This window comes from Coptis chinensis, chromosome 3 (assembly GCF_015680905.1).
Source record: "Coptis chinensis isolate HL-2020 chromosome 3, ASM1568090v1, whole genome shotgun sequence".
Lineage (NCBI taxonomy): Eukaryota > Viridiplantae > Streptophyta > Magnoliopsida > Ranunculales > Ranunculaceae > Coptis > Coptis chinensis.
The window spans coordinates 83,414,209-83,433,378 of record NC_141458.1 but is presented as its reverse complement, the minus strand read 5'-3'; the positions used below and the strand labels follow the sequence as shown (position 1 = coordinate 83,433,378).

Sequence of the window (19,170 nt, the reverse complement as noted above, 5' to 3'; positions counted from 1 at the left end):
TATGGACAAATCAAATGCTAAAATGTTGTGGAAGCTTGTATAAATTTGGTGGTCATTATCTAATTAAGATTTGGCGTTGATATTGTGACATTATATAATATGTTGGGATATATATATAATGCAATATGTTTGGGAGAAATAAATGTATAAACACTCCATTATTATATATGTGAGATACTACTATGAGGTAGTATAGGATTGGTGAATATTTGCCCACGGGATGGTGGCTTAGTGCAATAATATATTGGCACGTGAAAGAATGAAAATGGTTATGAGATATATTCGAGATATTTCTAAATATTGTGGCTTAGTGCAATAAGGTAATTGACCTGCACGTGATATAGTGAAATGTTTATGAGTCATAAATGTATGACACCTGAATAAATTATGTAACGAAAATCCTAGAACCTGACTACCACAACTCATGTGATTGGCCCTTCTGGCGTTTCAGTGAATCTGAATGGCCTTCGGGCGTAAGTAATGTGATTGGCCCTTCTGGCGTTTCAGTGAATCTGAATGGCCTTCGGGAGTAAATAATGTGATTGGCCCTTCTGGCGTTTCAGTGAATCTGAATGACCCTTCTGGCATAGCCGAATAGTGGCTTGATTATTCCGTTCGCAAAATAGAACGAGACGCGCGATATTTTATGCCGAATAGTGGCAATACTTACATAATGGCTTCCATGTGAGGGTTACCTGGTGTGCGGCATCCCGCTCAGGGTAGTTACGCACGGAGTGGTACATTATGTAAGGGGAGGCATGTGGATGTACATGTTCGGCGTTGGGTAGCGATTGTAGTAGCCAGGGAAACTAGGTAAAACATAGATATGACGTGATTTTAGGGACACGCAAAGAAAGTCTTAATTAATATAATTATGGTAATATGTTGGTTAATGCTATATATTTAGATAGATGATCGTATATGTTTGGCTGGTTAGTAGTTTAGTTATAATCTAAGGCGCCTCGTGGAGGAACTAAATGCCTTTTTATTATGCGTATGGTATATTGTATTAGTTGTTAGAAGTTAAGGCGCCTCAGTGGAGGAACTACCTGCCTTACCTATTGTAGTTAAGAATGTCGTATTAGTCGTTGAAAGTTAAGGCGCCTCGGTGGAGGAACTACCTTATAGATTGTGTAAATATATGTATAAATATATGTTGTATTTTAGAGCTACTCACACCAGCATTTTTATAATGCTGACCCGATTTGCATGTTCGTTTATTGGGAATGTTCATTAAATGAACACAGTTGATAAGTCTTGACAGGTTTAGTGTTGAAGAAGATTGGTTGCTGCTTGTGGTTTGCGTTAGCGTCGCATTTTAAGATAGGCTTTGTTTTCCTTTGAGGTGATATAGATTTTCAGTTAAGATAAGGTTATTTGCATTTTCATTTGTTAATTTTTGTAATGGAAATGACTTTTGTTTAAGTTGAAATTTTTATTGGTTTTTAATTATCCGCATTATTTAAACTGTTTATGGGTTTTTGGGAGTTGAGAGTGCGTCACACCTCGGAGATCGAAGAGTCGGGAACAAATAATATTTTTCCAAATTCTGTCGAAATTCGGGGTGTGACATTCACCTTCAACATTTTGTTCCACTTCTTCACTTTCAACATATCTTCTATTTTCTCTTTCTCTAATTTGTTATTGCACCTCAAACATTACCTCAAATGCTTCTTCTTCATCTTTATGTTCCATTTAGAGAAACTTGAGTATTCTAATATATAGAGAAACTTAAGTATGTAAAGAAACTTGAGTATTCTATGTAAAGGGTAAGGATTTTGATGAAAAAAAGGAGTAAGGATGAGTAAATGAGAAACTTGAGTATTCTATGTAGAGGAATTTGAAATTTTGATATATTTCGAATTATTGAGTGAAATATGTTTGTAAACCCTAAACCCTAAACCCCAAATCCCAAACTATTTTATTATTCACAATTGAATTTTTTTTTTTTTTTTAGAAAATAACAAGTTTAGATATAAAACAAATTATTATTTTAGATTTAGATAATTTAGTGAAATATGTTTGAAATTAAAATTTTTTTATGTCGGTATATAAATTTGTAAACCCTAAACCCCAAACCCCCAAACTAGTTTATGACTCACAATTTGAAAAAGAAAATAAAAAATAACAAGGTTAGATATAAAACAAATAATTATTTCGAATAATTAAGTGAAATATGTTGGTACTACGAAATTTGTAAATCCTAAACCCCAAACTAGTTTATGATTCACAATTGAAAAATAAATAAATAAATAACAAGTTTAGATATAAAACAAATTATTATTTTAGATTTTGGCATGTTTGATTACATGTTTTAACTTGGTTATATAGATACTATGTCATAACAGATAAATAGTGCAGAGTGCATGTAATTGTGTTGGAGTAACTAATTGTGTTGTTCCTAACCCAATTTTTTAAATCGGATTTCAATTTTTCTAATTCAATTGGGATGTGTTGATAATTGATCATTACTAATTCAATTTTGCAGATAATTATTTAAATAAATTATTGTACAATTACGATCGATTAATGATTTGTATTATAAGAAAAGTGTTCGGTGTTTATGTATGTATAAGAAAAGTGTAATTGGTGTTTATGTAATCAATTTTTATTGGTTAATCGGGATAATCACTGGTTAATCATGAATTCCCTTGGTTTTTATAACTTCTCAATTATTTTAGTTCAAACGATTTCACCACATCGGTCCATAAATGTCCCAAACGATATGTACAAGCCGTTTAAATGCATACTCAAACGATGTGACCAAGCTGTTTGAGTACACACTCAAACGATGTGGTGAAGCCGTTTAAGTGTACACTCAAACGGCATGCGCATACCGTTCCATGGAATTCCAGAGACCCAAGTTTTAAATGATAGGCTCAGACCGAGTGCGTGTACTCTGAAACGATGCGGTGGAGTCGTTTTCATGCACACTTAAACGATGTGGGGAAGTCATTTGAGTGTACACTCAAACGACATGTTCAGACCGTTCCATGGAATTCCAGAGACCCAAGTTTTAAACGACAGGCTCAGACCGAGTGCGTGTACTTTGAAACGATGTGGTGGAGTAATTTTCATGCACACTTAAACGATGTGGTCAAACTGTTTAAGTGTATACTCAAACGACATGGTGGAATTGTTTGAGTGTACACTCAAACGATATGACGGGATCATTTGAGTGCACACCCAAACGGCCAGAGGGGTTCGTTTTGGCGAGACCGATTGAATTAGTTACTGGGATTAGACTTTGATGGCAAACTTGTAATATAACAAATTTGTAAAATTTCTTTTTTATGAGGGGTTGCCCAATCCAATTTGATGAGTGCCCAATGGAATCACCAAAATGAAATTTGGTCCCAGCTCAAGTGGTCAACAGACAGGAATATAGAACAATCACATTCCAAATCGAAAGTTCCACAAGCTGCCGACCCAACCACTTTTCAATCACTAGAAACTTCTGGAACCTGTGAAGAAACCAGCTCATATTTTTTCTTAACTCAGTTCACCTCCGCAACTATAAGTTTTCTAAACCATTTCACTGAAGACAGAAACACAAAGACTTACATTAACAACAATGGCAGAAGATTCTGTAGTTGCAGTTTACAACACCAAGTCCATTACAGCAGACACTAAGAAGAAGAACAACACATTCTCTATCAAGGTTCAACTAGCTCAAATGCTAAGAGGGGGAGCGATAGTAGAAGTAGGAAACTCCCAACAAGCCAAAATAGCAGAAGAAGCTGGTGCTTGTGCTGTAGTCGTCTCATCAGAATATACTCAATCTGGTATTTCTCGCATGCCTGACCCTTTACTTATTAAGGAAATAAAGAGGGTAGTTTCAGTTCCTGTAATGGCGAAAGCCCGAGTTGGGCATTTCGTTGAAGCTCAGATTCTTGAAGTAATTGGTGTTGAGTATATTGATGAGAGTGAAGTTCTTGCATGTTCAGATGAAGAGAATTATATTAACAAGCACAAGTTTAGAGTACCCTTTGTTAGTGGGTGTCGCGGGCTTGGAGAAGCGTTGAGTAGAGTGAGAGAAGGGGCTGCCTTGATTAGAATTCAGGGGGAGCTTTCTAGGATGGGCAACATTGTCGAGACGGTTCGGAATGTGAGGTCAGTGATGGGGGACATAAGGGTTCTTAATTACATGGATGATGATGAACTTTTTGCGTTTGCTAAGAGGATTTCTGCACCTTATGATCTAGTTGCGCAGACGAAGCAAATGGGGAGACTTCCTGTTGTGCTATTTGCAGCTGGGGGGATAGCTACCCCTGCCGATGTGGCATTGATGATGCAATTGGGTTGTGATGGAGTGTTCTTAGGTTCTGAAGTATTTGAGGGGTCTGATCCTTGTAAACGTGTTCGAGCTATAGTTCGTGCTGTGATGCATTACAATGATGCACATGTCTTGGCTGAGACTAGTTGTGGGCTGGTTGATTCAATGGAGAGGTTGAACTTGAATGAAGACAGAGGTCAACAATCTGGAAGTGAAGGTGTTGACTGATCAGAGCAATTGAGTGTGCTTGTATTTTGTTGATTAAGAGAAGAGGTATTATGTCTACTTCGTTGTTATGTCATTTGTGACAGTAAACTTGTTTTGTCATCTTCGTTCTGATTATTATATCAAATACAACAGTACCCAGTATTCCTATTTATTTGTTTTGTTTTATCAATAAAAGCTATATTTCATTCCATCAAACAAGCAATATATGTTACAATTTTACAAATTAACTACTACTTAGTAGAATACTACGACTAGTTGGATCGATCCCTCAACTAGTCAACTCCTACAAACAACTTAAACAATAAATAATATCCTCCCGGTTCCCACATACACGTAAAATCTTGAAACCAAAATTCGATAAGCAATGAGACTCCCCTAGACCAATCATACAACACTTCCTTAATTTCCTGCAAAATATTATGTGTAGCCTTCTCTTTGTAATTTGGGAAGATTTCTAATGTCGGTAATCTGATTGTTATGTTTTAGTCTAGTTTAGTTGCATTATTTCATTGTTGAATTCCTGTTGTGATTAAAGCTTTTTTCAATCTTTTGAACGTCAGAGTGACAATTCATTTTTCTCACTTACAGTTTGAATAAGAATTTCAAATTCAGACACTGTTTATGTTTTCCATATTCTTAAATGTGTAGTGATCTATTCTTGCAATATATAGGTATTTTTTGGAAATGGTAAATGTAATGCATATGTGTGCATGTTTTCGTCTTGATGCACAACAGATGAAGACGCTGTGAACACCAAAACAGAACACATTTTTGTTCTTCAGAATATCTAGGCTGAACAGAACATGGTGCCAAAGAGTACACATTTTGATTGAAAGCATTTTACAGTTTTATGAAATTTGAATCTACGTTTGGTTGGTATCGGATTCCTCTGACTGGTTTTGGAATTGGGAAGAAACTGTATGTGGATAGGCAAGATTCTAATGTATACACGAACAATGGGGAATGTAGTCAGTAGTCCTTCTCATAGCACCCTGCATTGCTGATTTTGCTGTATTTCTGAAAGCTTGTTCAGGTTGAAGGAGAAACAATATCTAGTTTACTAATATGAGTCAATGGTTCTGCACTTGTTTTGTCATCTTTGAATTGGTATGATTACAATGTTCTGTACTTCAAGATGCTATGTTTTATGATCTCATAATGTTGCTATTTGTTGATTGAAATATATCTGTAAGCTCCGACTTAAGTTGGAGACATGATAGATCAATTTTGAAAATGTTAGTTTGGTTAGATTTGTGTTAATTGGTGTTTATAGAATCAAAGTTGAGAAAATTCTAATGTAAAGACTAGATTGCTTTGAGAAGTAGATGGTAATGCAGAGAACTGAGAGAACTTTTCCTTTAGTGTTGTGCTGCTCTGCTTCAATATTTACTGTGGTTTGTTGCCGTATACCTGTATGGAAATTGAGTTGTTTATTCATCTTGCTTTGATTTGGAGTTCATTGCTTACTATTAATAGGCTAGTAGCCGTAAGTGTTATAGTTTTGTCTCCATTTGGTTGGAAACTGAAACAATTACGTAAATGTTGCATCGGTGCTCAAGGTGATATGATTGAACTAGAGAATCCCCAACATGTAATGATTGTATTGTTTTTTGAGAGAGCCATGAGAATTTTGTTATATACAGTAATCCTACATGACGTGTAAAGTTGATACAGTCAAACAACGCGATTTAGACAGTCTCGCAGAACATTTTTTCTAAGACGCTTTCTTTGTTGTTTTGAAGCTTACTTTTGAAGGGTGGGGATTTTTTGAAGAGTGTCTTCCGAACCCTATTTTACTTTCCTCCAACAAAACAGTTCTTGACCTTGATTATTGGAGCAGAGTTTTAACTGCCCCAAAACTTGGCCTTGATGCGTGCTTCTTCCTGGACTGGTAAGTAGCTATAAAGTGGAAGATAAATTGGCCGGGATAATTTCAGATCAAGTGTTTCACAAATATGCAGAAAAGTTTTATTGCTTATGAACTGATATTAACGCCGTTCACAATTTCCCAGTCCTTTTAGAGAAGGTGACAGTTAGTTATGCCGTTAATTGGCGTAAGAGTTTATTTTAAATATATTAGGCAGTTTGTTTGTGATTTTAAGTATATATTAGGTAGTTGATATAATTACAACCTATGCAGGATGCAGTGTTTTTGTCTTCATCGGCTTTCTGATATTGATCCTGTGAGGATCAAATTGCAAAAGGATATTGTGCACGTGATTGTTCTTTAATGGTGATTATACTACCACAGACACAATTAAATTGAAAAGAATAATTTATGTTAGCATGGCATGTTTATGGAATCTGCTTCACTGCTTGAAGGCAAACGAAATGTAACTTGGTTTTAGGTATGTGATCATCTTTATATATATATAATAGCAGTCCCTTTTGCTGCGCTATGAGGGTGTCCACGTAGGCTAATTTTAAGTACCCTATTTACTCACGACAATTTAGGCGAATCCTTTTGTTGACGTGAAGAAAACAAAACAAAACCAAAACCCTTTCTTTTCAATCACAGTCTCCATACCAAAAAAATAATTGCATCTGCTCATTCTCGATGATTGCCCGGAGAGTTTCTTTCATCCAATTCGATGATATAAAAATTCCAAGTTTTGTTTATATCAGAGGCACTACTATCACCCAGAATTTGAAAGGAGTTGGTTTAGAGACGGAGTTGATTTTGCCAACAAGTATTATGCAGTGTCACATTTATCAGAATTTAGCAGTAAAAGCAAGGCAAACCTGAAAGCGTCAGAGTCACCATGGTCACCACAGTAAGTTTCTGCACCAAATAATGACCTTTTGGAAAAGTAAATGAGTAATTGACATCATATTATCGTTACATATGGAATCACATAGCTATTTCTGAGAACATCTTCATATTGTGTAGTCAGTTATTTTTATGTTTAAGGAGGAAAACCTCTTTTGGGGCGATGTTAACCTTCTGTTTCATTCAATTGACAAATACTGGAAACAAATACCTCTTCATAGGGTTACAGTACTCCAGTGGTCCATCCTGTTGGGCCCAAATGGCTAATTTTAAAGGTTGGATATTCACAGCCTTAGAACGTATTGGAACTTTGGAAGTTTGAGTTTTTCCATCTAGGGGTATTTCTTCCCAGTATTTGTCAATTGAATGAAACAGAAGGTTGATATCAAAATTAAAAAAAAAGTAAACATATCCACCAATCTATACCACTCTTTTATCCATTTTTGGAAAAAAAAACTCTTTTTTCCATTTTCGCCTTGAGAATTGAGATATAGCAGTCTACTATGTATAAAAGTTGAGATATAGCTAATGGTGTTTAGAATCATGACTTCATTACTACATTAGCTCATGTAATCAAAAGTTTACCTTGAATTTTTGGTATCTCTTAGTTTTGAGATGGCATATGCACCCCCATTTTTTTTTTTTTCAGATTCTTGCAATGGTTTTCATATCCTTTTACTAAGTTTTGTACTTCAATTGTTGCTTTTGTGTGTATATTGCAATTTCCATATCTATTCGAGTGGTGAGTTTGCGAATAATGCGTTGTATATATTGAGATTAAGAGGATATGTTACAGGTATATCTCCTGATTCATGAATACTTTCTGAAAACATACACATGTTAGTAAACTTCTACTTAGTATCATTTTCAAGCTTCTACCTGGTAATTAATTGCTACTATGTATGTAGTGAAATAACTTCTCCATTCCCAATTTCTCTTTAGCTCAGCTATGGGCACCTCTATACCAACTCTTTTTTGAGTTTGTACATCGGTACAATTACCCCCCACCACTATTTAGGGTAGATACTTCAATTTTATCATTGACGGTCTTCCGAGTTGGGATTTTGGCAGCTCTGAGATCAATTAAAACCAAATCAGTTATTGGATTGATGATTACAGCTTCACACAATCAAGTTTCAGACAATGGGATCAAAATTGCTGACCCTACTGGTAGTATGTTGAGTCAAGACTGGGAACCCTTTGCCGATGCCATTGCAAATGCCATTGAACCCAATGATCTTATTCAGGTGAATATTGAGTTTGTATTGTGCTCTCTCTTTTTCTTGCTATGTTCAGTAAATGGACTTTATTACTCATTAGTATTTTTAATGATTATTCCACTCTTTTATAGTTGATAACTGAGTTTGTAAAGAAAGAAGATATTCCAATTGGAAAAATCCAATCTGCGAAGATATATTTGGGAAGAGACACAAGGCCAAGTGGAGAGGTTCTTCTTAAAGCTGCCAAACAGGTATGCTTATGTAATCTCATATCTGCTTCAAAAAATCTATCATCTTATTGACTTGATTGTACGAAATTATTTTATCTTTGTATCTTGGGCTGACAATTAGTTTTGTAGTCGGTGTTGTCGTGATTGACATGGGAATCCTCACAACACCGCAACTGCATTGGATGCTCCGTAGAAAGAATATGGGCATGAAGGTGTCTGAATCCAGTTACTTTGAGCAGCTGTATCTACTTCTCAAATGTAAAAAGGGTGCACGGCTATATAATTTATTTGGAACCACTAGGTTCCTTTTAAATAAGTAGAATGTGATATAATGAGCTCATCAAAACCTTCATGAAGATTATTAATTATCTTCTCTCAAGTATGTTCTCTGTCGTTAGTTTGTTTGTGAATTTGGTACCTGTTTCCCATGAATATCAACAATCAATCGCACAAATATTTAGAAGTTTTGGTTTTTTGCAAGTTCCCAATTGAAAACATGAGGTTTAAGAAGTTGGAGTTCTAATTCAAGCGAGGGTGTTCTTCATGAATTTCTCAAGGAATGAAGTCATCCATGCATGAGAGTTTTGGTTTATCGAATATCCAATTGTTTATATCTTAAGCCTTTTGCAAATTTTAGAGTTCGAAATTCTTCTTTCAAGGTAATATAGATTTCATATCTGTATTGCTCTATTGATTTAAAACCCTATTATATGAATGGCTACAAGCTGATAAGTGCTGAAAAAAATCCATTATTTTCGGTGATAGTTAAGATGTGTCGTGACACTTTGAAAACAGTAAATGCATGTATGGACATCTTTGTGTATATCTCTGTTTGTAAAACGCATTGTTATGTGTGAATCTCAGTTTCTAATACATGTTCTGTGTACTTGGTGTCGACTGTAGATTAGCATATCGAGTTGGGATTAAGATATCTATCACTATACTGTCTCTTTTTTCTACTACACAACAATAAATGTACTCCTTCAAAAATTTGAACTATCAATACTCTTCTTGGAACCCAGGGGTTACTCACGGGAAATCAAGATGACAAAAAAGGAAACTTCTCTCTGACAATCAGGAGAGAAAAAAAATTGATAACAGTCCCTATACGAGCTCTTTAAAGGTGTCCACGTCAGTTTCTTTACTCACGACAATATAAGGAAAAAAGCACCTAATTTTGACAATAGTTGACGATAATTTAGGAATCTCATTTAAGAACTTATTATTATAAAAAATTTACTGCATGCTTTCGCTATTGCTCTTCTCCAACTTTCTTTGGTTGTTTCTAGGGTTTTCCTTATTGTTCATTGCGGCTCAACATCCCCCTTCCTACCGGTAAACTATCTTCAATTTTGGACATCTCATGTTTTCAAGTTTGTTTTTTAAAATATTTTGCTATGAAAACATTATTGTTGGTTTGACTAATAACTGATAAATTCTCTGCACCATTGTTGCTTTCACTCTTATTGATGGATGGAAAAATTGTTGCCATGGTGTTCTGATAAATGGAGATTACTAAACCTCTATGGTTTTATTTATCTGCCTATTAAGACTTTGAAGTTTTTTTTTTTTTTTTTTAGTGAGTTTAATTGAAATGTTTTTATTGCACAATTGAAATATAGTGGTTTCCATCTTTCGATGGTTTTCATTGTCGTTTAGAGCCTACATATCGAGCTCTTTAAATGCATGTTTCATTACTGAAATAAAATATATATCCATTCAATTTATAGGGAATTTTGTTTTATAATTTGTTCTCTGTTTCTTTTCCGACGTTTTTTTTATTGTACTAAATGAAATCCTTAACAATTCACCATAAAGTAGCTTCTGTTGTTAATTTGGTGTCCAATGTGAATTCTTGGAGACTTGACATGCAATGGTTTTCGAGGTTGTCTGCATCACTTGCTATATGATGTTAGTTTTAGTGTTCGCTAATTCTAATTTGATCTCTATGAAGTACTACCGTGATAGACATGTGAGCCATTGATTCCACCGAAACTAAAATTTGTTACAAGTTCAACTGTTTTTATTTCTTAGTGTTTCAAGGAAAATCTCATGTTTTAACCAATAGAAATTATGCTTGGGTTTCAGTGTTCAAATGTTTCGACACACACTCATGAACTGAGATTGTGTGTGTGAGTACGAATGGAAGGCTTATGTAATTCAATTACCTTTTCTTGGCTTTTTATATCCATAAAATTTCCATGCTTTACGTTGGAGTCTGCATACGAAAATTAAACATCCAAGTAGTTACATGCTCATGACCAAGACTAGGGAGGCATCATACGACTAAATATATAACACAATCCAAGAATGACGACAGGCCAAAAAGGTAAACAAACAAATAAAAGAAACTTAAGTGATCAAACTTGCTTTTGGTTCATTAGGTAATGAGATTATGTGTTGCCTGGAGGTCGTGGGATTTTGTTACAATATTGCTACTTAGTTCATTATGTACTACACACTAAGAGTGAAAATGGGTATATGGTTCAGCTCTCAAGTTATTAAAGGAACTGGAACTTGACACCCCTCTTTGATTTTGTGCGTTTTTTTGTTTCCCAATTCCTACTATAAGTATAATGTAATTTTTTGCTATTATTAGATTAATGCTTATACTAAATTTAGTCTGTCTACACATTGGGCTATCGTACAATTCTGTTTCTATGGAAATATTGAGTGACGAGTATTAGGAATTTCATTGAAGTGTATGATTGGTACAAGTGCAATATATAACAACAATCTCTTCCATGCTAAATTCAAGGTATCCCAAGTCTTTTTGATGTGTCTATCTCGCTAGCTAGCTAGCTCTATGTCCTTATGTACACAAATGTGGCATGGAATTAATCACAAGCACAACACATGCATCTGACTTTTTTTTTTTAACTAAATATGTACCTTACACAAGACTTGACATGCAATGATTCTCCAGGTTGTCCACATCACTCGCTATGTGCAGTTTCCTTTAGAGTTGGCTAATTCTAATTCTCTATTGATAACCACTGTGATAGTGTTTCAGGGAAAATATGCTATTTTAACCAACAAAAATTCTGCTTGGCTTTCAGTGTTTAAATGATTAGGATACCAATAAGATGTAGGGTATTATTGCGGGGTTTGATCCCAAGGTTTGGTCATCTATTCATTTTCAATCTATTTGATCATAGGCTTATATGTGATAGAATCTATTTACTTACTTCACAATTTGGTTTTATGAGATGTCTTTTGAATTATAGGACCCGTGTTTAGTCATGACCAGTTATACGTTGCCCTTTCTAGATGTACTTCTTCAAACAGAATCAGTGTCATCCTTCCACCAGATTCTATGGACAAAACAACTAATGTTGTCTATCCGGAAGTGCTACTTTAGTTTCTCTAAAGGTAATGTTATCAAAAAAAAATCACGTCTTCCTCAATTAACCTTTCCTTAGGAACAAATTGAGATAAGGTGTTGCTTTTCTTGCATTTATTTTTCTATGTTGTTATTAATCGGTTGTTGTTATTTGATCGAAAGGGATTTCTATAATTGTGTATTTTAGGATTTCGCCCTTCTTGCAAGCGAAATCAATTGGACCCTGTAGCTAAAACTTGCAGATAGAGGTATAGTTTTCCCCTACTCTTCTCTCGCACTCTTCATTATTTTTCAAATAATTGTTTTTTCATTTTGGCCTTAATACAAAGAAATACCAGGTGTACGTGGCATATTATTTAGTGTTTGTAGAATCTTTCTTGCGTGGTCATGTAGTATTGCTTTTTCAGTTGATTCTTTTTCCTTGCATAGTTCTTCAAGCAATACCGTCTCTGCAAATAGTTGTTGTTGATGTTAGGTTTAGTCACTTTTTGGCCTGGCGTTGACATGTATCAGGTCATAAAAAAAAAGTTATAGGCATAATACGCAAGGTCACTGCTTCTGCCCTACTCAAGTTATCTGTTCTAAGTGTTGTGCACGAATGAAATCTTTAGGCTTAACTTATCTGTTCCAAGTGAGTTTTTGGTTCTACAACGTAACTGTTGTGCACTTGGTTGAATCATTTTCTTATTATGTCTTTAAAAAAAGTGATTGAGCACTAAGCACTTGATTGTATATGATAAAGTAGTAACAGGTCTAGGTGTATATGATACATTGTATATGATTTCTCGGAAGGGTTTCTGCTTCATCTTGCCAATTCACTGCACAATCATCTTTTACAACTGCGATTATTTTTTTCTCCTGTCGGTCATGTTAAGGGTTTTTTATTTTTTTTAAAGTCATGTAAAGCTATAAATTCTGGTGTTGGGTTTTTTTCATCATGCCAACATTTTCAAGATATTAAGGGGTACCTTCCAGCACAAACTTGGTTGTACACTATGAAATGTCAACCATCCATCACCCTCGAGAAGCAAGGTTCATGACTCCAATTATTCTTCAATGTCCCTTTCTCTAGCCCTTGCTCTGAATTGTATCTCTTCTGCTGAGATAAGATTAAGATGATCCTCTTATACTGTTTTGGTCATCCGGTACACAACGTTTAGGAATTTCAATGATATAGATGCATTATAACAGGTGTGAGGTTGTGTTTAATACAATTATTTGGTTGCAATGATGAAATTACAACTATATAGGAAGAACACGACGATGTTAAAAAATGGTTTTTGTTGTTGGTGAAGGAAGGGATTAGCTTTGGATAGTGTTATGTATATTAAAAAAATACTTGGAGATGCAGCGGAACATGCATACTCATTAAGGTACGCCTACACCTTTTCTTTATTTCGGTATAGTTAATAGCTTATTTTTGTTTCATCCATGTTCGAGGTTTTTAACAATTCACTGTGAATTTAATTTTACTCACTGGATTATAATTGAGATACTGAAAACGTTGAAACAAGTTGTTCTGTGAATAAAGAATTTAAGGTAAGTAATAATGAAATCAGGCTTTTATGTTGTGGATACTTAGTGAGTTGGTGGTTGAATTTAAGTATCTCTTTATGTATACACATCCTTGAAATGGAGAATGCAGAGTCATCTCCTTACTGTCATTAACTCATAGTAGTATTGGTTTAATTTTCTATACAAAGATATTAGATATTAACCAACGAGACATGTCAGAATGTAAGACAGGACATAGATTGGAAAATTGTTATCCAATAAATCCTAATAGTGCAACATTGCCATTTGTGGATTTTGGGGTACAACGTGTTCCCTAGCACTGCATATTACAGAAAATAGCAGGATTGTGTTATGTATGCATGTCACTCCAGTATTCCATGGAAAATAATGTTTTGGACTCATTTAAAGAAGTGAACTGATTCTTATCTTTCTATATGTTATACACAAATCCTTTGATGGTAACAACCCTTGAATTGGAATAGTATATGAAGCCCTTTTCTGTCTTCCAGGTAAGCATTATCAAGAGTTGCACGTTTCAAGGATATTGACAGGAAATGGTTAGTTCTTTCACTAAACTTGGTTCAATGTGCTATTAACAAGGTCATGTTGGCATCGTGTGTATTATTATTTTTGCAGGTAGCGTTGAAAGTTATTCAATCCAAGATGTCATTGTAGGAATATGTCTACTTTTTTGTCGTGGTAAATAACCAGTGTGTGAAATTTATGATAAGTTAATTAAGAAGGATTTAAGAAACAACAATTAAATTCTTTCTAAATTTTGTTGTTTATTGTATAGTCTCTTAGTGATAATAATGTTCATATTTTCTTTGTTTTTCAGTGAGCGAGAGGTGAGCTTCTCAACAATTGTCAAGCATGCTCTGTCATAGCCTTGCTGCTAGATAACAAGAATTTGATGTCAAACTTTGTCAAATACCTAGATGATAATTTAAAGATTTGTTTTTCCCACTGAAGATGTGTTTAATCGGATGAACAATCGGTGGCCTGCAATAATAAGTATTTGTGTTCTCTCGATCTGATCCTATTTTCCAGTGCACTGAGTTGCTTTGTAATGCCTTAATTGTTGCAATTGAGTCTGACTCCACCCAACCATTTGTGCACCCCATCTCAACTGCCTTAGTTATACTTTCAACTATTGCTCGACTCAGCCACATAGTTTGTGTCTATACCCAGGCCCCCTATGTAAACTCCTATAACTTCTCCTCAGTATGCTTCACGAAGATACTGGGACACTACTTGACCAAATCGAATGTACAATTAGGTGAAACTATTGGAGTAGGTTCAATGGTTTCGCTCCTCTATACTAAATATAAACTTTTTTGCTTGTGAGTCGGTTAGTCCCTATATTCTTCATGTAAGTTCAGTAGGGTCTGGTCATAAGCTCCCAGAGGAAAGTCTTTTTAAATCCTATATTTCTTTCTCTCAAGCAGGCTTACATGGACATTATGTATAACAATGGGCATGAATCCTTTCCATGATGATCTGATTTTCAAGATTAAGTTAGTTTGAACCTCAGTGACCTCACCAACCACTGGAAAGACATTGGACTCTGCACATTTGCGGGTTTATATAAACTTTGCATGATGTTAGGAGTTGGGACTGTTAAAGTAAACTATGTCTTTTGGTTATGGTCATTGAGGTGAAACAACTTGCTGAGTTGCTCTGCACTTGGATTTTCGAACACGACTTCCATATAGGCGTCAAATAGAATACACCCTGGGAGTTGGGAGCATTAGCCAATTTCAAGTCATATATCTATAGAACAGAAAATTAATTTTGAACGATCTCATTTGGCAAGTTAGTATAGCAGGAGTACCGGCTGGTATCAAAAAGAAGAAAACTAAGATCTTGGAGGACAATTGGACGCCAGTTTGGGATGAAGAGTTTCTATTTCCATTAACTGTTCCAGAACTGGCTCTGCTTCGAATCGAAGTACATGAATATGACAAATCCGAGAAGGATGATTTTGGTAATGATCAAATGGGTTGATCTCTAGAGGATTTCCTGAACAAAAAATGACTTAGATCATAGCACTGGTAAAACTGCCATTGTATCACTTTGGATTTTGGACGCTCTTATTAGGTTGAACCTCCCATGTAAGAAACTTTTTTTTCTCTCTTTTTTGTATATAGCTGTGTCCAATATGTACATGGTACATATTAAGTAAGTTTTTCTTGATGTGCATGGTACATATTAAGTAAATTTTTCTTGGTCTTTTGCAGAGACCATAGGAAGAACAAGGCATCAAATGTAATGAATTGTGATGCTGAGCAGTGAGATGGTTTCAAGGTAAGGATTTTTTGTTATATTAAAGAGTATTGGATCAAGAATTTATAAATTTTATTATGTATATTGCAGATAATGGCGTATGAAAATTATAGCCTATGTAAAAAAAAATTGCTAAAGGAAATTGTAGAAGCAGGACTTAACGTTCAACAAGATCCAGTCTACAACACAGAATTAGAGAACGGACGATTCAAAAGCACTGTAACATTAAAGGTACCAAAAGACTTATTCTTTAACAATGAAGACGTCGTAGTTGAAGAAATTGATGGAAGCACTACATATTATGTTGAAAAAGCAAAGGATTCAACAGCTTTTCACGCAATACAGTATATAAAGGATGAACATGATATGGAAATTGAAGACTTCAATTTCAAAGAACTTATGAAGAAAAGAAAAAAGGTTGAAGAGAAACATAATCAACTCGACATCCTTAGAAATATTATGCTAGATTGTTTGGTTGATGATAAACATAACAAAGATAAGATATATTGTCTCGAAGAAAAAATTAAAGGAATGAAGGACATGGAGAGTTTCATAATAAAGAAAAGAAAACCATGAGGATTAGTAATTGAATACCAAAATTTTATTATGTTGAATTTCATTTATTTATTTTATTTGTAGCAAAATAATGTTGTTTTGAAAGAAGAATGTAGTATGAAGTTTTGAAAGAAGAATGTATAGATATAGACTTGCATTTATGTCCTATTCGTAGTTAATGTGCTGTTCGAACTGTAGTATTTTTAATTTGGAGAAGTAACTGTACAAATAATGTCCATTTCTCCATGCAGCCAAATATAAAATACAAATATCTTACAAGAGAAGTCTTCTAATGTCACTGAAGTTCATGCCTGAAACAAATGAACTTGAAAATAGACGGACATTAACCCAAATTTATTGGCGGAAGCAATGAAAAATTAACTCTTATAACAAGTAGTTAAGTGGGTCAATCCAACGGCGCGTACTTGAGGATTTGGAACATCATCTGCCAATAACTAAAAAAAAACAATATTTAGAAATATATATGTGGGCCTAAAGGAATGCCTAAAGATCAAGAATAATGTTTCTTTCTCTATTCTGTCTTTAGAGATCTTGAGCAAACCATTTTCCGTATACTTTACCAGTAGCCAAGCTATATCCAATAATATAAGCATATGCCATAGTATAAGCTTTTTTCAACTTAAAAGAAGGAAAAAAAACTTCGGTGCAGACTTCACGTTTTAGCAACTACACATATCCAGACACAACGTTGCCTTCCCTGCAAGGACCAACAGATGACATTCCACCGGAATGCGGAATAGGATCAACATCATATGTGTTGTCATCGAGTTCAACTGATGAGGTATGCAATTGGGAATCAACAAGTAATTTGGACGTACCTCATGAAGAAGGGACCTACTACAATTATCAGGCTCAAAACGAACCAACACTCCAACAAAACTGGCAGGCGGGGCTGCGTCAACACCCAGGCTCATTACCTTACAATCAAATATGATATATTGTACTAGCTAGCTAGAGCTAATGTATTTGAATATGGTAATGCAGTAGTGGTTAATCAGGAAACATATAGACAATTCTTTGTTCAACTGACAAAATAAAACATGCAATCCTAAGAACTTGCAACAAAAGTTTCTAAAGTGATATTACATTTTCAACATAAAAAAAACTGCTCCTGACATATTCCTGATTACTGCTAAGAGAGAAAAAGGACAAGAAACATTACACAGTGATCACCATCAGCTAGAAAATAATTTAACTGACTGAAACACACAAACACACAAAGTATCAAGACATATCACAATTCAAAACATAAAAAAACGCCCTCCAAAAACAAAAAAACTAACACTAACTTTTTAAAACTAACAAAACAGCAGTTGGTATTTCTTAACAATATCAACAGCTAGCTCAACAGCCAACATATGTGCTTCAGCCTTGGACTTTGCTATCCATTTCTGTGTTTGCAAAACCACACATTTGTCTTCCCAATCCATACCTTGACATATTACTCCTGATGCAGGTTTACTACTAAACCTGTCAAATCAAACATAAAATATTCAATTAAGCCAAAACAGAAATTAGGAGAAGGAGAACACCCAAGTCCCCAACACATGCACATGTACAACTCAACCTATTTTGTCTCTTAGGTATCTTAAGCAATTGGACTAAAACAATATTTGACTAACACAACTTACCCATCCATGGCATCTACGGTAGTAGATAAGTAAAACTACAATGAATATGAAACCAAGAGAGCAGAGAATGAGGACTATGAGTTTAGGGGAATGGGTTTGTAGCTGGATGTGTAAAGAACGATGAGGGAAGAACTTCTACACTTCCACCGAAACAAACTTCAGACGTCAGAACTTCCTCTTTTTTTGTGTTTCAACAATTAAAACTCAGTTCACGTGGTCTTCCAATGACAAATGAAAGAAACGAAATAAACCGAAAAAATGAAATTGAAAATAAGCAGAGACCAAACCAAAATAGCATAGCCCATTTCAAAGCTCATAGACAAGTGTTTACAATTTGTCTTATTTTCAAAGTAGTAATGTTACACCGACCCACTTATTTAACATTTTAACCTACTATTTAAATCTACTGATGTGTCAAAAGTCCTAATAAGTTCAAGTTTATACATCAACAAAAAGTTCTTAATAAATAATACTCTGACCAAGGACACATTTTCATTAAAAAATTTAACTCAACCACAATTAAATGGGTTAACAGACTTTATAATTATGGGTTATGTCTAAGATGCATTATAGCCCTAAGAAGTGCACTATGGGCCTAAGCGATAAAATTGGACTGTATGCATCAATTTAGTTCGTATTACAGATTATCAAATGAGCTTATGACTTAAGTCCACATTTGTATACGACCCACATTTAAAAAAAAAATGATATAAATGCATCTATCAAAAAGTGGATAAAAAAACCACTCAATTCTTTGTGAAATTAAGGAGAGCACTATCTAATTATACTCATTATTAGCAGGTAGGTGAAACTTTTTCTTGAAGTATGGATGAGATTAGAGATGAAAAAGACACTAGGATTAGTAAAAGATCGTTGATCACACTTTCTTTCCTTAGCCACTATTGAGTAAGAGGAATTTCTACATACCTTAGATCACTATTGAGCAAGAGAAACTCATAGCACATGCAATCCTTACATGTGAAGATAGTTTACTTGCTTACTTTAACAAGTAAATTTATATGAGTGATAAATATAATATTAATATCTCATAGCTTTACATAGTTACTAATATTTTTTATAATAATTCAATATAAA

The 19,170-nt window shown here is 34.6% G+C and overlaps 2 protein-coding genes and 1 long non-coding RNA gene across 10 annotated transcripts; all 3 read left to right on the top strand.

Moving 5' to 3' along the window:
• The first annotated feature begins 3,467 nt into the window (after nucleotides 1-3,467).
• Nucleotides 3,468-5,514, top strand: LOC147511164 (pyridoxal 5'-phosphate synthase-like subunit PDX1.2). Its single transcript, XM_086602930.1, has 2 exons — nucleotides 3,468-4,549; nucleotides 5,240-5,514. The coding sequence occupies exon 1, from the start codon at nucleotides 3,575-3,577 to the stop codon at nucleotides 4,502-4,504; it is 930 nt and encodes a 309-aa protein (XP_086459056.1). The 5' UTR covers nucleotides 3,468-3,574; the 3' UTR covers nucleotides 4,505-4,549; nucleotides 5,240-5,514.
• Nucleotides 5,515-5,699: 185 nt separating this feature from the next.
• On the top strand, nucleotides 5,700-14,612 carry LOC147511163 (phosphoacetylglucosamine mutase-like). 8 transcript variants are annotated; one of them, XR_015219220.1, is made up of 10 exons: nucleotides 5,700-6,530; nucleotides 6,645-7,278; nucleotides 8,394-8,521; nucleotides 8,626-8,745; nucleotides 8,854-12,096; nucleotides 12,255-12,315; nucleotides 13,363-13,440; nucleotides 14,092-14,139; nucleotides 14,219-14,281; nucleotides 14,421-14,612. XR_015219220.1 is itself a non-coding variant. In XM_086602934.1 (9 exons), the coding sequence occupies exons 1-3, from the start codon at nucleotides 8,384-8,386 to the stop codon at nucleotides 11,796-11,798; spliced, it is 273 nt and encodes a 90-aa protein (XP_086459060.1). In that variant the 3' UTR covers nucleotides 11,799-11,843; nucleotides 11,952-12,096; nucleotides 12,255-12,315; nucleotides 13,363-13,440; nucleotides 14,092-14,139; nucleotides 14,219-14,281; nucleotides 14,421-14,612. The 8 variants fall into 8 exon arrangements, 4 of the variants coding, with proteins under 4 accessions (XP_086459060.1, XP_086459057.1, XP_086459059.1 ...); XR_015219222.1 differs by having other exon boundaries at nucleotides 5,701-6,395; nucleotides 6,645-6,737; XR_015219223.1 differs by having other exon boundaries at nucleotides 5,701-6,530; nucleotides 6,652-6,737.
• A 323-nt stretch (nucleotides 14,613-14,935) lies between these two features.
• LOC147511162 (uncharacterized) lies at nucleotides 14,936-16,568 on the top strand. The gene is made up of 3 exons (XR_015216950.1): nucleotides 14,936-15,696; nucleotides 15,823-15,889; nucleotides 15,959-16,568. It is a non-coding gene; the product is annotated as an uncharacterized LOC147511162 (long non-coding RNA).
• Nucleotides 16,569-19,170: the final 2,602 nt, after the last annotated feature.